At 38.6% G+C, this 19,884-nt stretch overlaps 2 protein-coding genes and 1 long non-coding RNA gene across 37 annotated transcripts in view; 1 reads left to right on the forward strand and 2 right to left on the reverse strand.

Annotated features, from left to right (window-relative positions):
• Positions 1-1,529: 1,529 nt before the first annotated feature.
• On the reverse strand, positions 1,530-17,764 carry LOC129523985 (uncharacterized). The gene is made up of 2 exons (XR_008667632.2): positions 17,627-17,764; positions 1,530-1,733 (listed from the first exon to the last, which is right to left on the reverse strand). It is a non-coding gene; the product is annotated as an uncharacterized lncRNA (long non-coding RNA).
• LOC129523984 (ubiquitin-conjugating enzyme E2 variant 1-like) lies at positions 8,129-8,495 on the reverse strand. Its single transcript, XM_063709407.1, has one exon. The coding sequence runs from the start codon at positions 8,460-8,462 to the stop codon at positions 8,169-8,171; it is 294 nt and encodes a 97-aa protein (XP_063565477.1). The 5' UTR covers positions 8,463-8,495; the 3' UTR covers positions 8,129-8,168.
• A 9-nt stretch (positions 17,765-17,773) lies between the features above and the next one.
• The window catches only part of VPS13B (vacuolar protein sorting 13 homolog B), an 869,944-nt gene continuing 867,833 nt past the window's right edge, over positions 17,774-19,884 (forward strand). For 20 of the 35 annotated variants that reach the window (XR_008667630.2, XM_031013639.3, XM_055348088.2 and 17 more), the window contains exons 1-2: positions 17,774-18,105; positions 18,517-18,692. Coding sequence is in view for 34 of the 35 variants with exons in the window: in XM_031013639.3 (XP_030869499.3) it covers positions 18,546-18,692 (147 nt within the window). In the remaining variant the exon portion in view is untranslated. Of the gene's footprint in view, positions 18,427-18,516; positions 18,693-19,884 lie in introns of all 35 variants that reach the window. The other 15 variants (XM_055348086.2, XM_063709400.1, XM_055348081.2 and 12 more) reach the window with 5 other exon arrangements.

Raw genomic sequence — 19,884 nt, forward strand, 5'->3', positions numbered from 1 at the left:
CAGCTTTTCCTCACTACCTCTCGAACTCCTTTCCTTTTCTCTTAAATAACAATTTTGTTTTTACTCTATTGAAAAAGATGAAGTGGCATCAAAAGATGATTGCATGTTTAGATTAAATGTCTTAAAATTGTTTATCCTGACCTCATAATTCCCTTTTTAAGAATTTTTTCTAAATAATCAGAGATATAGGCAAAATGTTTATACAAGGAAGAAAATCCAAGTATCATTTATAGTATTAAAAATTAGAATAATCTTAATGTCTAATGGTAGAGTTAAATAAATCCTTGTGTGTGTGCATACATATATATATAAAATATAATGAACAAATTATAGTTACTTGAGATAATGAATAATGACAGAAAAATGTTCATTATATATTTAAAAATTCATCATGAGCTCATTTATTATAGTTAGAACATTACCTGTTTCTTTAAATACCATGTAACACCCACCTGACAGTAAGTAAAAAACAAAAAAGTGTCTTAAAAATAGTGTATAAAAAAAGACAATAATATGTTCCATATAACGTAAATATAGTGGAAAAATACCTGTATAGAAGAGGACTGGATATGTATGCACTAAAATGTTAGCAGTTGTTACCTCAGGATGATGGCATTGTGGTTAAATTTAATTTTTGAATTTCTAGTTTTTTTCTTTTTCAATGAACATTTATCAGGTTTAAAATAAAGATGACCATAACAAATATTTTACATATATCATTATTAAACTTTATTATTATTTTCCTTAGGAGAAAGGGTAGGTTGAAAAGTCAAGATTTTTTTTTTCCTTTAGGCTGGGAAGACTAATCAGAGAGACTGCGAAGTAAAAGGGTTGTTTATGATTCACCATCAAACACATGTCTTTAATTATCACTCTGAATCCACATAACAATATTCCTTTTTGGCACAAGGTCTGTACTAGATGAATGATAAAAAAGAGCCATAAGTGTGTAAGTGCCATAAGTATGTAGTATTCAGAGACAGACAAGATCCTCTCTAGTTGCAGTGGTCAAAAAGTCTTATCGAGTAGGAAGGCTTTGATATGAACCTTTTTTTTCTAAGTTTAAAACTATTTTATTTATTTTTTCAGAGACAGGGTCTTGCTTTGTCACCCAGGCTGGAGTGCAGTGGCGGGATCATAGCAGCCTCAAGCTCCTAGGCTCAAGTGATCTTCCTGCCTCAGCCTCCCAAGTAGTTAGGACTACAGACATGTGCCACCATGACCGACTACGTTTTAAATTTATTTTTGTAGCAACAGGGTCTCTGTATGTTGCCCTGTCTGGTCTCAAACTCCTGGCCTCAAGTAATCCTCCTATGTCAGCCTCCCAAAGCACTGGGGTTACAGGCATTAGCTACTGTTCCCAACTTTCATTTGGACTTTAATGGATAAGGAAGACTTAGAGCAGCATTATAAAATTCTTTGGCCTTAGGACCCCTGTATAACACTCTTCAATATTATTGAGGACCCCAAACAGGTTTTGTTTATATGGGTTATATCTATCTGTATTTACCATATTAGAAATTAAAACAGACAATTTACAAATATTTATTATTTTAACCTAAATTACATGTTAACATAAATATTTTTATGAACTACATTTCCCCAAACAAAAACAGTTAGCAAAGTGGTATTGTTTTACATTTTGCATTTTAACAGGAGACAGGTGGATTCTTATATTTGCTTCCGTTGTGATACTGCATGTCATGTAGCCTCTGGAAAACTCTACTGTACACCTGTAACAGAATGAGAGTAAAAAGGCAAATAGCATCTTAGTATTATTATGAGCGTACCATTGACATTGTGGGCCCCCGAGAAGCACTCTGAGAACCACTGATTAAAAGAGACTAAGGGCAAAATAGAGGGATGGCATAATTTTAGAGGTGGGAGGGTATAAGGCATGTTACAGAGAGAGCAAACAGACCAATCTGGTAGTTGTGAAAGATTCACATGGGGGAGGTGGAGGAGATATGGCTAGAAATGTATACTGGGGAATCGTGTTATATCAATTAAAAAATACTAGCTTCCTTAATTACGACCATCTTCACTGACCTCTAATTTTGGCATCAGTAAGCTTCAGGGTAGGAATGATAGAAGAGAAATTCATACTTGGTTTCAGGCAACTCTAAAGTTATGTGGCTGACAGTATTCTAATTGATTTGTTGATTGCTTTATTTATTTAATGTATTTAGTGTTTACTACATTCAAAGAAGCAACGTAAGAACTAGTGATACAAGGATGATAAAGACACAGTCTCTACTTTATAGGAGCTCCCAATTGAGTGGAAGATTCAGATATTAAAATAAGCAATACACTCATTAATCTGGAGGAAGACAGAGGAGAGGGCTGCTAACTGTGCCTGGGTGGTGTCATAGACAGCATTGTACAGGAAACCTTTAAGTCCCAAATACTAATAACCACTGATACATGACCATGGTGAGAAATACTTGATGTATAAGGATGACAGATTCAGTACTACAGTTAATACAGTAGTTCTGGTGAGATAGATAGTCTATAGAAAAATTTCCTGAATATATGTTCTCTTTTGAAAGTAAGAGTGTACAAATTTTCTTTCTCCTAAAGCCCTGCAGCATCTTTCTACTGCTAGGCCTGGGAGACACCATCAGTTATCTTAATGTCTCTATTTTCTTCAGTTTGATCACCTTTTTAAATCTTTTTATTCTCTGTGACTCAGTAACAAGAGTGAAGGGGAGGAAGAAATTTAGGTAATTATAACAGCTTTAAACTAAGAACTGAGAACACCTTTACTAACCCAACTAATTATGATTAAATAAGTAAATAGAGAACCTATCTCCCAGCACCACCTGCAGGGGATGAGGAAGTCTGCAACAGGATTCAACACTTCCTTTTCTGCCAACATATCTTTAGCCCAACATTCCATTATTGAGAATCTACCAAGTTAAGAGCCTGCTTTTAGTGGCTGAGGAGAATACAAAGACCAATAAGGATAATCTACCCATACTCTGAGGAACATTATTAAAACTTGGGGATGTTTGTGATAATTAAAATAGCTTGGAAAGAACTGATTAAATGGAAGAGAATCAGACTTCTTTTGTGAAGATTGAATAGTAAAGCAACTACTGCATTGCCATTTTACATCCCCCACTGATAGAAACTAATAACAAAGGTGATTCCACAGTTTTAAAAGTAAAATAATAATGATTAGTTTTGGATCTTCAAGTCTGTTAAGTTTGCAATATGATGGGAAAAGCCTGTGTTGCACACCATCTTATATGGACCTGTTAAGCATGCTCTTTTCCTAATTTAAGGCTGGCCCCAGACAGCTACCTTAGGGCTCTCTGCTAGTCATAAGAGGAATCAGATGGAAAAAGATACATGGATTAGTATAAATCCATATGCACCTATTCAGTAAGTAATAAGAACTTTTTCCAGTAAGAGCTTTTTCTTTACTTATCAAATCATGTCCTAGAATCTAAAGAGAATGAGGTTTTCAAAAGTTCCTAGTCTTTTGAAATCTCACAAACAAGGATAAAATATTTGTTTTTTGATTTCAGAATTTAACAAAGAAGCAGAATATACCAGACACACAAGAAGTAAAAGAAATGAAATGAGCATTCATAACAACACCCTTAGAGCACAGAAAGCCTTATCCTGGGTGAGTGATCAGGAATATGAATAAAGCTGATCTGTAGGATGGCTTTCAATGTTTTTGTTTAGATGTGCACTCTTACTATATGTACAGGCAAGATTTCTAGAGGGAACAGTCAGTCAGCTATCACCCATCCTACAACCCAAGAAAATGCTCACAGGCACCTGGGTAGTCATATTCAGGTGTTCTCAGTCTTTTTTCACTAGAGTTTTGAACTGCCTATTGTATATTAAGGCTTGAGTTACCACTCCCAATTATACCACTTTCCAAAATCACACCACACGTTATAAAAACAATGATATGGATTGGTAATTACAATAATACACCGTCAGAGGTAAAGGGATACAATATGTCATGTAGTCCAGTTATTTCTCAACGTATGGGTTCTATATCTGCAAAATAATGTATTGCTTATTACAAATTCAGACTACTAGGCTCCATGTCAAAACGAATCAATTTCAAGCCAAGGGTGGAATCCAAGAATCTGTATTTTTAACAAGCTCCTTAAGATGATATGTACATTAAGGTTTGGGAACCATTCATATAGTCAAACTCCTTCATATGACAGATAAGGACATAATATGAGAGAAGTTAAGTGATTTGGCCAAAGTGGACAGCCAGTCAGAGGCAGAAACCAGACTCACACTTAAATCTTGACTCCTAAGCTACAGTTTTTTCAGTTATAAATAGTTTGTATTTATTTGTAAATTCCCGGTACACCTAAATGAAAACGGAATTTGAGGTCTTTGTTCCTTGACATTCCCCAAAGGTTTAATACCAATAATTTACCATTAATGGGCTCCCAGCACTTGCTAAGTAAGCTGTTGTCTTCCGATTTAGGGAATATCAACTATAGAAGCTTGTGGACAAAGGTGTTTTGTTAACTTGTTACCATCCCATTCCCCTTCACAATAAGACATGCAAGTTCATTTATCAACAAGAGCATATACTCATTTTTCTCAAATCACAAGAGACAATAAAAAGTAAATGGAAAACCCTGCTACTAGTGTTAAACAAGAATATCCCACCCTCTATAACAACATACCATATGGTATTTCCCTACCTTGTTCAGTATTTAACCTAACAATTTATTGCTAGGCTTCTTGGCAGCAAGCTGTGCAAGTTGAAGTGGAATCTGATTGAGGTGAGTTAATTAATGTGGTGGCAGCTCGGAATGTTGTCCAGCTGCCAGTGAGAATTACGTTTGTTTGCCTTTGGCCCAAGTGTGAAATGGCTGGCTGTTGATTTCAGAAGTGTGAGTGTACATTTTTATATCTCACATGAATGAATACATTTTTTGTATCCTACACATTTGGGGAAATGCTAAAATTTATTGGGTCATGTTATTTACCACTTGTGTGGCAGAAAGAGAAAGGTGGAATTTTGGCCCAGAGGTTGACTTTGCATCTGTAGAAAAAGCAAAAGCAGGTGGCATATAAATCCATGAGCAGGTAAATAAGCCGTCTGAAATTAGCTCATCTGGCCTAATGTTTTAAAGAATAACTTTTAAAAGGAGGTAGGCAAGATTTTTGAACCAGAAAAGAATAACTCTTGTAATGATGAAAGGATTTTGAAAGTAGGAAACATAGTTTTTAGATTTCCCTTGAAAGACATGGCTTTTGGATTTACTGTTGACTTACATTTACAATTCTTATTTTTACTACACACAACCTTCTATTGAATACATCATCTCACTGTGCAATCTTCCTTTCTATCAATAACTGATGACAGTGATTTCTGTGATGTGTTCTTAATGTTCTTGATAATTTTGACTAGCTGTTACTGATATGAGCAGGGGGTTCTCCAATTCAAGCAGTCAATAACTGACACTAAACTAACACAGTTCAAAGAACATTTGAAGTGTGTCAGATATTATTCCCCTATTTTTTTCTATGTAATATCCTGTTAAGTTAAAATGCCTTGAGAAAAGTTTACCTTAGATTAAGGAAATAGATACTTAAAAATATAATGTATAAATATTTCTTTTATTTTACCATTTTGAAAAAAATTAATACACTAAAAGCAAAGGAAATAGCATGGAAGTGATGTAAGAGCAAATAATATGAAAAGTTTGCAAATCTAACAAAGCATTACCAAAACCCTTTTTGATGACAAACAGATTTCCTTAAATTTTGATGTTACCATGAGGATATTAAGAAAACTTTAAAATAAAAGTGTTCATACTTTGGAAGACATTCAATGAAATTAGTCTGGTAAAAAATCTAGTAAAAATAGTATTTTAGATGCAGAAGTATATAGAAAAAACACAAGTGAATTAGTGCAGATATAGGACCATGGATTCATAGAACTTTAGAGAATAAAGAGAAAGTAAGGAAATTTGAATAAAGTATGAATTTAGTTAGTAATAATGGATTGATATTTGCTCATTGATCATTACAAATGTACCATACTCATGTATGATGTTAATAATAGGGGAACTAGACAGATTCCTAGGCTAAGTTTCTGCGTTGGTAAAATTCATATACATATGAAGTACTGAATGAATGGTATCATTCTTAAGGTATTATAACTTGTGGTGATGTCAGTAATCATCTACTAATGACAACTTCTAGAGATTCATAGGATTGTGATATTTGTTATGCTAAGGCCTCCTGAACAAAAATGGCACTTTATTTAGAAGGTGCATCAGTGTATTAGTTATTTGTGTTAAGAATTATCTCAAGGACAGGCGCGGTGGCTCATGCCTGTAATCCCAGCACTTTGGGAGGCCAAGGCAGATGGATTACCTGAGCTCAGGAGTTCGAGACCAGCCTGGCCAACATGGTGAAACCCCGTCTCTACTAAAAATACAAAAATTAGCTGAGCATGGTGGTGGGGACCTGTAATCCCAGCTACTCAGGAGGCTGAGGCAGGAGAATTGCTTGAACCCGGGAGGCAGAGGTTGCAGTGAGCTGAGATCATGCCATTGCATTCCAGCCTGGGTGAGAAGAACAAAACTCCATCTCAAAAAAAAAAAAAAAAAAAAAAAAAGAGAGAGAGAATTACCTCAAAATCTGGTAGATTAAAGCACTAAATATTATCTCATAATTTCTGCTGTGGTTCAGGAATTTAAGAGCAGCTTACCTAGGGGGTTCTGGCTCAGGGTCTCTCATGAGGTTGCAGTCAAGATGTCATCCTGAACTAGAGTTATTTTATTTTTTTACACAATGAATTACTTTTATTTCGGCATGCATCCACATTTTAGCATTTAGTGGTCCTGAACAGAAAGTGGAAAGACGCACCAATTTCCCAGGAGGTCAAGCCCGCCAATTTCAGGGATCTGCTATGCACACTGGGTTCTTTCTTAATCCCTGCTGAGGATCTTGAGAAGCAGCAGCAGCACCAAAACCAAGGCATGCACTGGAATCAAGGTTCTTTTTGTTCCAGTTGTCAGATTCTAAACTAGACCTCAATGGATTGCAAGGATGACCAAATGAAAGCCCTGTTTAAAACTTCTTCAGTTTTTAAAAGCAAAAGCAATTACAGGAAGTAAAACAATTCAGAGGGATCACATGTGCTTACAAGTGTCTTCTTGTGGTCTTTCTCCAATTTCAACCACCAAGGACTCCGAGAGCTGGCAGGTCTGAGTAACCCTGGTGACTTTCCCTTTCACCTTATCAAAACCTGAGCTAAAAACAACGCATCAGCTGACGACAGCAGAGGGTGGCAGGGCTGAAAACCCAATATTCATTTCCCAGGCTGATGGAGAGTGAATAAGTATAGTTCCAAAACTAAACAAGGGAGGTTAGAGACTTTCTAACCTTACCTGATGGCTTCTGGCCAAAGCAAGGAAGTGTCATGGAAGGTATTGAGTGGTGATGGTGCAGAAAGCAACTTGAGGAGGGAAGAAAAAACAGCATCCCTCGATAAAGGTGGGGGAGAGAAGATACTGGGAAAGCCCTGAATTCCTTACCAAAGGCCAATCTTAGAGGGGAGTGGAGGGGTTACAACCTATGCTTCTGCCAAAGGCAGGAGTGGAGGAGTGTGGGGACAGGATGACAGATTGGAAGGTGCATAAGACTTAAAGAAACCAGGGGTGCAGGCGAAGCACCCCACACACCTAGCAGTAGTCCCACAGGCTGCAACCTGAAACCTTCACATCCACTCTAACAAGCCAAGCTAGAGGGCTGTTGCAGGGAGGGTGGGAGGCAGGAGGGTAAGGGGAGAAGGCAGAGACCCCCAGGCCATGTAATCAGCAAGGTGATTGTGTGATGTTTCTTTTCACAGTTGAGTTAGATGTGCCCCACTAGTTATGATGGGAATCAATTTAATTAGAATTTCTCGATTCCAGAAGTTCAACTACGTGGACAGTGGTCACACTTGATAGGATGATTTGTTATAGCAAAACTTATATATTTCAAATGGACAATTAGTATCATTTACAGTATCTTAAGATAAATTTCCTTTGAATTGGAGCTTCCTTTCCAGTACTTTGAGGTCTACATGATGTATCTAGAAAATTTACTACTGTGGAAAACGAAGACTGCTTAAATCGAATCGGGCGGGGGGAAGCGGAAGGGCCTGTGGTTTTTCTTTTTGATTAATTGCTGTAACACTGTCCTTCCGGTGGCTGAGGGAGTTTCATATTTTCTTTAGACATCAATAGGCACTGAAGCTCTTGCAGGACAACTTTGATGCTATATGAATTCTGCCATTTTGCTAGCACTGATATGGCTCTTGGGTCCACCACTCCATTAGAACTATTAACTCCATTTACATTAATTTTTGTTACAAATCTTACAAAGGGGGGTGCTAGTGGGTATTTAGGTCCACATTCTATTTTAAGGCTGTATATTTGGTTTTCATAAATTGTTCTTGGAGGCCCAATTATCATCCCTGTCCATCTTGTGTCATGTCTTCATCATCTTCTAGACCTCAGCTAACTATGCCATCTCCTACTCCTTTCTGGCCTTCTTTGAGTTCTTCCAACAGTCAGAAATTGCGAGGGACTTTTACTCCCGAGCCCATGGTGGCTGCCGTCTTGGGTTGCTGACGCTTGAAGGCCGGCCCCGAACTACAGTCATCTTAAGGCTGACTGTGCTCAGATAGCCCAAGTTCTTGGGTTTCCTGTTGGCAAGAGGACTGAGTTTTTGCCATGTGGACATTGCATAGTGCAGCTTGAGTATCCTTATGACACAACAGCTGGCTTCTCCCAGAGCGAATAATCTAAGTCAAAGAAAGAACAAGGAGAAAGCCACAAAGTCTTTTACGTCCTAATTTTGGAAGTCACAAACGGTCAATTCTGCCACATTGTATTGTCAGAAGTAAGCCAATAAATATAATCCATACTCAAAGGGAGGAGAATTAGGCTCCACCTTTTGGAGGGGGTATAATTAAATAATTTGTGGACATATTTTAAAATCACTGCAACCAATAAGGAAATTCATGTAGAAAAAGACTTTAAAGATGTTTCTGATGTTGCTAACTTAGGAAAGAAAAGTATTCACCCTTTGTCACCATAACCAGGCAGGTGGACCTAGATTTCCTATAACATTTCCTTACACCAAATTTATTCCCCCAGTTTTCTTCTTAAAATATGACTGCTATAACAAATTACTGTAAACTGGGTGGCTTAAACAACAGAAGTTTATTCTTTCACAGTGCTGGAGGTCAGAAGAAAATCAAGGTGTCAGCAGGGCTATACTCTCTCTAGAGGCACTAGAGGAGAATCTGTTTTTGCCTCTTCCAGTTTCTGGTGGTTCTTGGCATCCTCAACTGTTAACGGTGTCATTCCAGTCTGTGTTGTCATGGTGGCATTGCTTCCTCCTATCTGTGTTATCTTTCTTTGCCTCATTCTTGTACAGACACTTGTTACTGGATTCAGAGCTGACCTGGAAAATCTAGGATAACACTCCTCTCAATTTTTTTTTTTTTTGAGATGGAGTCTCGCTCTGTTGCCCAGGCTGGAGTGCAGTGGCACAATTTTGGCTCACTGCAACCTCTGCCTCCTGGATTCAAGCTACCTCAGCCTCCCGAGTAGCTGGGATTACAGGTGCAGGCCACCACACCTGGCTAATTTTTGTATATTTAGTAGAGATGGGGTTTCGCCATGTTGGCCAGGCTGGGCTTGAACTCCTGACCTCAGGTGATTCACCCACCTCTACCTCCCAAAATGCTGGGATTACAGGCATGAGCCACCATGCTGGCCCTTAAAATTCTTAACTACATATTTTGCCCTATAAGGTAATATTCAGTCTGTTACTATATATGGCAATAGTAATGGGTTCTGGGGATTAGGCCATGTCTTTTTGGTCACCATTTAGTCCACCACACCTAGTATCTCTATTAATTTGCATGGTAAAATTGGAGAACAAAAAGATCTCTATTGGCCAGTTGTGGTGGCTCATGCCTCCTAGTACCTTAGGAGGCCAAGGCTGGAGAATCACTTGAGGCCAAGAGTTCAAGGCTAGCCTGGGCAATACAGTGAGACCCCATTTCATATACATACATATATACACACACACACACACACACACACACACATGCATATATATATATATACACACACACACACACACGTGTATATATATACATACACACACACATTTAAAATTAGCCAGGTGTGGTGACGCACACCTGTAGTCCTAATTACTCAGGAGGCTGAGGCAGGAGGATCACTTGAGCCTAGGAAATTGAGTTTACAGTTAGCTACATGATTGTACTACCATACCCTAGTCTGGGCGGCAGAGTCAGACCCTGTCTTGAAAAAAAAAAAAAAAGATACTTAAGATAACCCTAAAGATTGACCACAACTTTTTAAAACATTTTTATTTATTTATGTTTTTATATGGAGTCTTGCTCTGTTGCCCAAGCTGGAATGCAGTGGCATGATCTCGGCTCACTGCAACCTCCACCTCCCCAGTTGAAGTGATTCTCCTGCCTCAGCCTCCTGAGTAGCTGGGACTACAGGCATGTGCCACCACGACCAGCTAATTTTTTTGTATTTTCAGTAGAGATGGGGTTACACCATGTTGGTCTGGCTGGTCTCGAACTCCTGGCCTCAAATGATCTGCCTGCCTTGGTCTCCCAAAGTGCTGGAATTACAGACATGAGCCACTATGTCTGGCTGTATTTATTTTGAGAGAGGGTCTCACTGTGTTACCCAGGCTGGAGTGCAGTGGTGTGATCTCGGCTCACTACAGCCATGACCTTCCAGGCTCAAGCAATCCTCCCACCTCAGCCTCCCAAGCAGCTGGAACTACAAGCATGCACCACCATGCCCGGCTAATTTTTTGTTTATTTTTTGTAGAGATGGTCTTACTGTCTTGCCCAGGCCAGTCTTGAACTCCTCAGCTCAAGTGATCCTCCTGCTTGGCCTCCTGAAGTGTTGGGAATGATTACTGGCATAAACCACTGCGCTGGGCTTCTTATTTTTATTTTACCTTATTTATTTTTTTAGAGTCAGAGTCTTGCTCTGTCACCCTGTCTAGAAAACAGTGGAACAATCATAGCTCACTGCAGCCTTGATCTTCTGGCCTTAAGTGATCGTCTCACCTCAGTCTCCCAAGTAGCTAGGAGTATAGGTGTACACCATCATACCTGGCCAATTAAAAAAATAAAATACACACACACACATATATATTTTTTAAAGAGATGGGGTCTCACTATGTTGCCCAGGCTGGTCTCCAACTCCTGACCTCAAGTGATCCTCCTGCCTTGGCCTCCCAAAGTGCTGAGATTACAGGTGTGAGCCACTGCACCCAGCAACGTTCCTTTAAAATTTGCTACAAATAATTAAGATAATAAAATACCTGTAAATTCCTGTTTGGAAAAAGTGAGATGATTTTTTTCAAAGTGTGATGTAAAATTAAGAAATATTGTTCTAGTTAATTTTAATAATCAAGTATTTTGAAAAAAATATGAATAACACCCATGTACTCAACACCTATCAAATATTAACATTTTTCCTTTTGTAAAATAAGGAAAACATTACAGATACAGTTGAAATACCCAGTATTCCCTTCCCGTTTTATTTTCCATGTCTTCCTCTTCAGAGGTAATAATACTATCCTGAATTTGGTATTTACCTTTCTCATAAGTTTTAAAAATTATTCCTTTATATAAATATAGGTATCACAATATATAGCATTTCTTGAATACCATATACATGTATATGTAGGTATGTGTATATATACATGTATATGTATGTATGTGTATATGTACATATATATACACACACTATATAATGCTATACTTGTTATTCAGATTTATTCATGTTAATAAATATATAACTTTGTTTAGTGTTTTTTTTTTCAAACTGTAGGTTTCAAATCATTAGTAGCACAGAAAATCAATATAGCAGGTCATGAACTGCTTTAGAAAAAACAGAACAGTAAATAAAATGTATCATAAGTACTCAATTTAATGCCTATATACATATATGTATGTGATTATATATAAGCATATATATATTGAGTCATGGTATGAAATATATTTCTCACTGTAGGTAAAATATTTGAAAGTCATAACATTCATTTTCACTACTATATAATATTCTATTGTATGAATATGATAGTTAACTACTGTCCTACTGACATTTCAATTGTTTCCACTATTTTACTAATACAGGTTGAACATCCTAATCCCCAAACCAAAAATGCTCCAAAATCTGAACGTTTTTGAGTGCATAATATGCATGACCCTCAAGGAAATGTTCTTTGGAGGATTTTAGATTTTTGGATTAGGGATGTTAAAGTGGTAAGTATAATGCAAATATTCCAAAATCTGAAAATATTTGAAATCTGAAACACTTCTGGTCCCAAGCATTTTGGATAAAGGATACTCAACTGGTACAAACAATGCTGCAAAATAGTGTTAAATATATCTCCTTGTGCATACACACAAGTTTCTTTCTTTCTTTTTTTTTTTTTTTGAGAGACAGAGTCTTGCTCTGTCACCCAGGCTGGAGTGTACTGGTGTGATCTCGGCTCACTGCAACGTCTGCCTCCTGGGTTCAAGCAATTCTGCCTCAGCTTCCCAAGTAGCTGGACTGCAGGCGTGCACCACCACACCTGGCTAATTTTTGTTTTTTTTTTTTTTTTTTTTAGTAGACATGGGGTTTTACTACATGTTGGCCAGGCTGGTCTCGAACTTCTGACCTCAGGTGATCCGCTCGCCTCGGCCTCCCAAAGTGCTGGGATTACAGGTGTGAGCCACTGCGCCTAGCCCACAAGTTTCTATAATACTTACAAGTAGACTTGTTGGGTCATAGGGTATATGCGTCTTCAACTCTGCTAGATATTGCTTAATTCCTCTCCACTGTGTTGTTCTCAGTAACAGTGCACTAGGTTCCTATCATGCCACTCATTAACATTATACATTAAAAATATTGTCAGTCTGATAGGTATGGAATAGGTCATTATTGTTTTAAATTGAATTCCCCTGATTAGTGGAGCTGAACATGTTTTTTGTGATTATTACACATTTGGGTTTCCTCTTCTATGAATTGATTGGTTTTCTATTGGATTTGTTCATTAATTTGTAGTGTATTATAAAATGAGTTCTTTTTCTTTGTTGAGTAATGAACATTTTTCATCATCTTCACCCAGCTTGTGGCTTGTATTTTGACATGTGCTTGTATTTTGACATGTTCTTTGATGAACAAGCTTTTTTAATTTTAATGTATAAACTTACTAAGCTTTTCGTTGAAAGTTTGTCCTTTTTATGTCTTTGTGCCTTACCTTATTTAAGAATTCCTTCCTCTCTGAGACATAACAATTTTTGTCCTATAATTTCTCTAAAAATTAAAAAAAATTGATTTTTTAATCCATTTTGAGTTTATTTTTGTGTTTGTTGTGAACAGAGGTAGATTTACTCTACCATCACTTGTATAAGCTCTTTTCAAGGCTCTGGGAGAAGCCCAAGTAATGTTTACATGGGTTGTGTTTTTACAAAATTTTCAAAAGTTAATTTATTTTGGAATTTCCTTAGGAATCCCCAAATTATAAGTTTTTGGCCTCATAAAACTTGGACTTCTTTCCTACATCTGAGGTGGGAATCTAATTTTTCTCCATATAGGTAGTAATTGTTCTAGTATCAATTACTGAAATATGCACTCTTTGCCATTGATTGTCATATGTAAAGATGCCATGTTTGAAGGGGTTTCTTTCTGGGCTCTTTATTCAGTTATATTGGCATGTTTGCCTATCCCTCTGATTTGTTTTGATGTAGTAGAGATTTCTAGGACTCTTTCTGTCTTCCAAAAGGGTCTTAAACTAGGTCATTCCATTGATGATTTATTTTAGTGAAAATTACAGTTTTCTGATTTTGCTTGAAAGGCTTAGGTCAGTGGAAAAAAATACATTGTTATCTGTAACTGGTAACTCCTCTCTTAAGCCTTGACTGATTTTCTCACATAGTTCTAAATGATTTTTTAGTGTCCCACAGCACTTTTTACATAATCTACTTAATCATATAATATTTTAATAGGTCATTTATATCTGTGATTCCAGTGAAACTGAGCTCCTTCAATGTGGGCATGCCTAAGTGACTGGTATGGTGTAAAACACATAGTGGGCATTCAAAGAATGTCTCAGCTAATGAGTAAATTCAGAATATTAAACTAACATACATAAATAACTTGAGCCAATCATGATTAGTTTCTTGCCAACTGGACTTATGATCTATACTGTGCCCAATTTTCATAGTGAGATGATATCTACGTGACTTGGATATTTGTTTACACTTAACTCTGAGGGTATATTAAGAATCTTTATATGCTGTAACTCTTTAGGAAGCCAGTCAGAAGCGCACTGTACAGCTGCTTAATGTGTATGACTTTAAATCCAGAAAACTGTTGTTCTATTGATTGTAGTAATTAATGGTTTTTCCTTTTTTCCTTCTCAAAAGGGAGAAATAAAGTCAGAAGACTTTGGTTGATTACAATTTTAACATTTCTGAAACAAAGTTGAATTAAGATCAGCTTATGTCTATTCTATGAATTGGTTAAAATAATACTTCCTGCTGTGACAGATAACCCTCCAAATCTCAGTAAGTTTAACAGTAGTTTATTTCTAAATCATGGAAAATCCTAATGGATGTTACTTATCAGCAGTTGTTTCTCTAGGCAATGACTCATAAACTCAATCTCCTAGTTTTTGTCCTTAACATCTCCTTGGACCTTGGAGTCCTCTGCACATTTTTATCCTGCTTGGTGATGGAGAAAGACTAAGGCTGTCATGTGGGAGGCTTTTATGAGCCAGGCCTGTGCCTACATCACTTCTATCCACATTCAGGTGGTCAGAACTCAGTTACTTGACAACACCTGGCTGTTAGACAGCCTGAATAATAATCTAGCCCTGTGTACACAAGGAAAAGGTAAGCAGATTTCCTGAATAATTGTTAAAGTAAATCACTGTCATAACCTATTAGGTACCACATAATATGCAAGGCATTAGGGATACAGGTCCCTGTAGTTGAAGATCCCATATATATATCACACATAATAGAAAACTAAACAGAAAAAGAAGCCTTTCTCTACCTTTTTCAATCTTTTAATCTTGCAGCTAGAAAATGTAAGCAGGGAGATGGAAATAAATAAGAAAATAAAAAACAGAAATGAAGAAACAGAGTGGTTAATAACCTTCTAAAGTGGAAAACACTGTGCTTAGGTGGGTTCATTGGTGAGTAATACCAAACATTTAAGGAAGAAATTATACCAATTCTCTATAATCTCTTCCAGAAGATAGAAGCAAAGGAATACTTCCTAACTTATTCATGAGCCCAGCCTTACTATAATACCAAAATCAGATAAAGACATTATAAGAAAACCAAACCAATATTTCTCATGAACATAGATGCAAAAATCTTCAACAAAATACTAGCAGATTAAATCCAACAATGTATAAGAGGAAGTATAAGCCATGACCAAGTGGGACTTATCCCAAGTATGCAAGGCTGGTTAAATATTCAACAATCAATTATTGTAATCAATCACATTAACAGGCTAAAGAAGAAAAATCACATGTTCATATCAATAGATACAGAAAAAGCATTTGACAAAATCTAACACTTATGTTACGATAACTCTCAGCGAGCTTTAGCTTGCTAAAGAACATCTACAAAAACCCTACAGCTAACAACATACTTAATGGTGAGGAACTTGAAGGTTTTCTGTTAAGATCAAGAACCAGGCCTGCCTCTACAGAACCAACCTGCCTCAAAGTCTTGAGAACACTTAAACAATATTTGTGGGGGGAAGAAAAATCTTACAATACAAAGACATAATAGATTTGGAAAAGGCTTGCCATTTGACAATTTAAAAAATGAGCAATTAAACTATTAGTGAAAAGGAATTAAATTTATCTTCACTGCTTATGGTAAAGGGCACAGTGGAACACAGGTTGAAAACTACAAATTTTTTGATACTTAAACCAAAACACAGTGCCCAGATAATTTTCCCAAGCCAGGAATTTGTCTATTTTTTGTTGGTTCCAGGAGAAAAATGGCATACGTTTAGCATTCCATATGTTTAGCATTCCATATGTTATTTGTTCAAACATCTTAGTCACATTTCTACTCCTATATTTGGCCAATTTATCTTAATATAGTGTTTTTATTTAATAGATCACCACAGAAGAAAACTAGGCCCTTTTTCTCTAGAAAAACGACAAGACCTGGAGCTACTGTTGTAGACTGCTGAGAGGTTCTATACAATTAGCGGAACCATTTTCTTTACGTTAAAACCTCTAAGTCATGGCTTTGACCTGTGTTTCAGATGAAGCAGATAACAGAAAAACAAATTAATTCATTTGTATAATTTGGCAAGTTTTGATAATACTCAAATATTTGAGTTATTATGGCATTTTTGTGAAGGAACAGCTGCTCTGAATTGGCAATTAGCTGCTGCCTCTTTTGGTGAAACTTATTTCCTTATTTTCAATCACAAAATAAACCTAAACACCTTGGCATCCTCAGGCCTCTTTTCTGTTGCAGTTACTGAAGCTCTTTCAAGAAATGGTAATTTTGAATTCCAGGAAAAAGCTTTAGGCATGGGTGGGTATTTAATAACCTTTTAAGAAATCTAGTTTCTGATTTTTTGTTTTGTTTTTCGACAAAGTCTCATTCTGTCGCCCAGGCTGGAGTGCAGTGGTGTGATCACGGCTCACTGCAGCTTCCACCTCTGGGGCTCAAGTGATCCTCCCACCTCAGCCTCCTGAGTAGCAGGGACTACCGGCACCATGCCATTTTTGTATTACTATTATCTTTGTAGAGACGGGTTTTTTCCACGTTGGCCAGACTGGTCTCAAACTTCTGCGCTCAAGCAATTTGGAGGCCTTGGCCTACCAAAGTGCTGGGATTACAGGCGTGCATCACCGCGCCTGGCCAGGAGTCTAGTTTCAAAATGCAGTGGTAGGTGTTTTCTTCAGCGATAACCAAAAATAAGACAATCTGGGCAAAACTTGGGGAGCATGTCCTATGCGATTCCTTGAAGCCCAGTGTATATTTTCTGAGTTAATGTTTGAGTTTCTTGACTTTGTTAGCTTGTAAGCTATTATACGGAAAGGTAATATTTTATACTCATTACAGCCTAATAAAACCAACACCGACCCTTACAACTCGGAATTCATTACTTATCAGTTATTTTCACTTTGTCTCTAGAACTCTCAATTCTGTCTTCATTTTGGTTATTCCCGCAGCTTCCCTAAATCCCACGTCAGACTGCAATCCTATGGTTCCCCGCAATATTCTCTTTGACCATCCCTCCCCCGCCCCTCATCAGCAAACTAGTGAGTACTTTACCATTGCTTTGTGAAAGTACCAGAATGCGAGAACTTGTCTACACGTTTGGCCAAAACGCATCCTCCAACGGTGTATGTCCTAATCCCTTCAATTCTCTTCCCACATCCACCCTCCTTCCAGCAAATAAACCTTGGAACTAACTTGAAATCTGTCACTTACTTCGCTCCTCCTACCAGCGGCCTATTGCTTCTGCCCTCCCCAGTGAACCCAACCAAGTTCCTCTTCCCAGTCCTCCCATTTCTCAAGAAAAACAACCACCTCTATTTTTTCAGGGCTTTAAGTGCTAGGTGTGGTTTCTTCCTCTGCATCGAACCAGCGACCTGGGTGCCTCCCCACCCAGGACGGACCTCCACATCGGGAACCGCCGCCGGCGCAGCGGCCCCAGCACCCGCAGCCACCTTCTCCCCGGAGCGCCACTTCCGGATCTCGGGTGTTTCCCCTTTACGGTTCCCCCCACCCCTTCAGACACCTCCTAGAGCTTTGTCCTAACTAGCAGGGTCGGAGCTGGGACCCTGGCTAGCAGAACGCAAGAGTTCTCCTTCACGAAGACGCGCAGAGTAGCTTCTCCAGCCTGAGAAATCCGGTCCGGCTGCGTAGAGTGGCAGCCGTGGAGGGACAGTTTGTTTTGAGCACCAAGTGGGACACACCCGGAAGTGGCGCGGTACAGGAGCAGCACTGCCGGCGAGGGCGGGTGCCAGGGACTTGGAGGTGGAGGGGACGCGGCGGTACTCTGGCGTGTGAGCCGAGGGTGGAGTGCAGAGGGAGCGGGAGCGGGACGGGAGGCCTTCTAGCTTTGATTCTATGGTGGCAGATCCGGCTGAGTTCCGGGAAGCGAGGGCCTCGCGGGGTGGCTGGGTTGGTGAAGGGCTACTGCGGCCGAAGGGGAGCCCGCCTCACTTCATTCTTCCACTCTGAGGGACCCGCTCTCTTCTGGTCACTACGTCTTCCTCCCTCACTTCGCTTGGCGAAGGGTGTTGTACTTGTGAGGAAGTCGCAGCTGGAGCTGGGAGTCCGCTGGAGTTTTCTCTGTTTCTAAGAGGAGGCGAACGGCCGCTTTGGTGGGGACTTACTGCTTTCGGCCTGCGATAACGAACGCTCTTTCCTTCACTCTACCGCCGACTTCTAACGTTTCTGTCTACTCCTTTCAGCTTCCGACTTCGACTCCTTACCTTAAAAGATGCTGGAGTCATATGTAACTCCAATTTTAATGAGCTATGTGAATCGCTACATCAAGAACTTAAAGCCGTCGGATCTACAGCTTTCACTATGGGGTGGAGACGTGGTACTCAGCAAGCTCGAGTTAAAGTTGGATGTGCTGGAACAGGTAAGCTATTTAGCTGTCATTAACTGGAAACAGTTTTCAGCTTGTTTAGACGGTAATCTATTGTTTCCTACGCTTTGACTTTATGCTGTAAAAACGTAACTTTTCTACTGATGTATTTTGAACTACCCTGAAACAAGGGGGCTTTATTTTACACTATTTTCTTTTTCTTTCTTTCTTTCTTTTTTTTTTTTTTTTTTTTGAGATGGAGTCTCGCTCTGTCGCCCAGGCTGGAGTGCAGCTGCGTGATCTCGGCTCACTGCAACCTCCGCCTCCGGGACTCAGGCAGTTCTCCTGCCGTAGCCTCCCTAATAGCTGGGATTACAGGCGCGCACCACCACGCCTGGCTAATTTTTGTATTTTTAGTAGAGACGGGGTTTCACCATGTTGGCCAGGCTGGTCTCGAACTCCTGAGCTCAGGTGATCCGCCCGCCTCAGTCTCCCGAAGTGCTGGGATTATAGGCGTGAGCCACCGCGCCCGGCCTGCATAATTTTTAAAAATAGTTTGTTCCCAGTTTTGGTATATTAGAATGGGATTACTTAAAGTTGCTTTGACAGAAAGACGATTTCATTGTTCATGTCAGAATTGTTCGGTCTACTTACTCAATTTTCAAGCATTATGAATGTGCTAATTTATGTTGTCAAAATTCTGTATGAGCCTGGAAAACATTACATTCTCATTCTCCTTTTTGGGCAATGGAAGGGTTTGAAAGCCAGCAGGAAGGGTGACTGGCTTGTGGGGGTCGAGGAAAAAAAGACAAAAAAAAAAAAAAAAAAGGAGAGCAGATTCAGATCATGAGGAAAGATGACATTTCCCACGGCATCCTCAGAGTGTTGAGTAGATACATTGAGAATGGCAGTAAAATTGGAAACTTCTTTATTAATCGTTTTAGTTTCTTTTAACATGAGATTTGTCTGATGCAAAAGAACTGTAACTTCAAAGATCACATATTCATTAATTCATTTATTACATTTATTAGTAACATGCCAAGAAATTCTGTTAGGCTTGGGGATCTGTGCAAGCTCAGAAGAGTCAGAGACCAACTGCTTTTTAGGAGATAAGGGAAGACTTAATCTGACAGTGATGGTTATTTATAATTTTTAGTTATAGTCCACAGCCTCTTTTATTACTCTTTTATTAAGTCAATCTAGACTTAGCACTAAGAAATAATACTCCTGGCTGCTTCTTTTTCCT

The sequence above is a fragment of the Gorilla gorilla genome, chromosome 7 (genome assembly GCF_029281585.2).
Source record: "Gorilla gorilla gorilla isolate KB3781 chromosome 7, NHGRI_mGorGor1-v2.1_pri, whole genome shotgun sequence".
Lineage (NCBI taxonomy): Eukaryota > Metazoa > Chordata > Mammalia > Primates > Hominidae > Gorilla > Gorilla gorilla.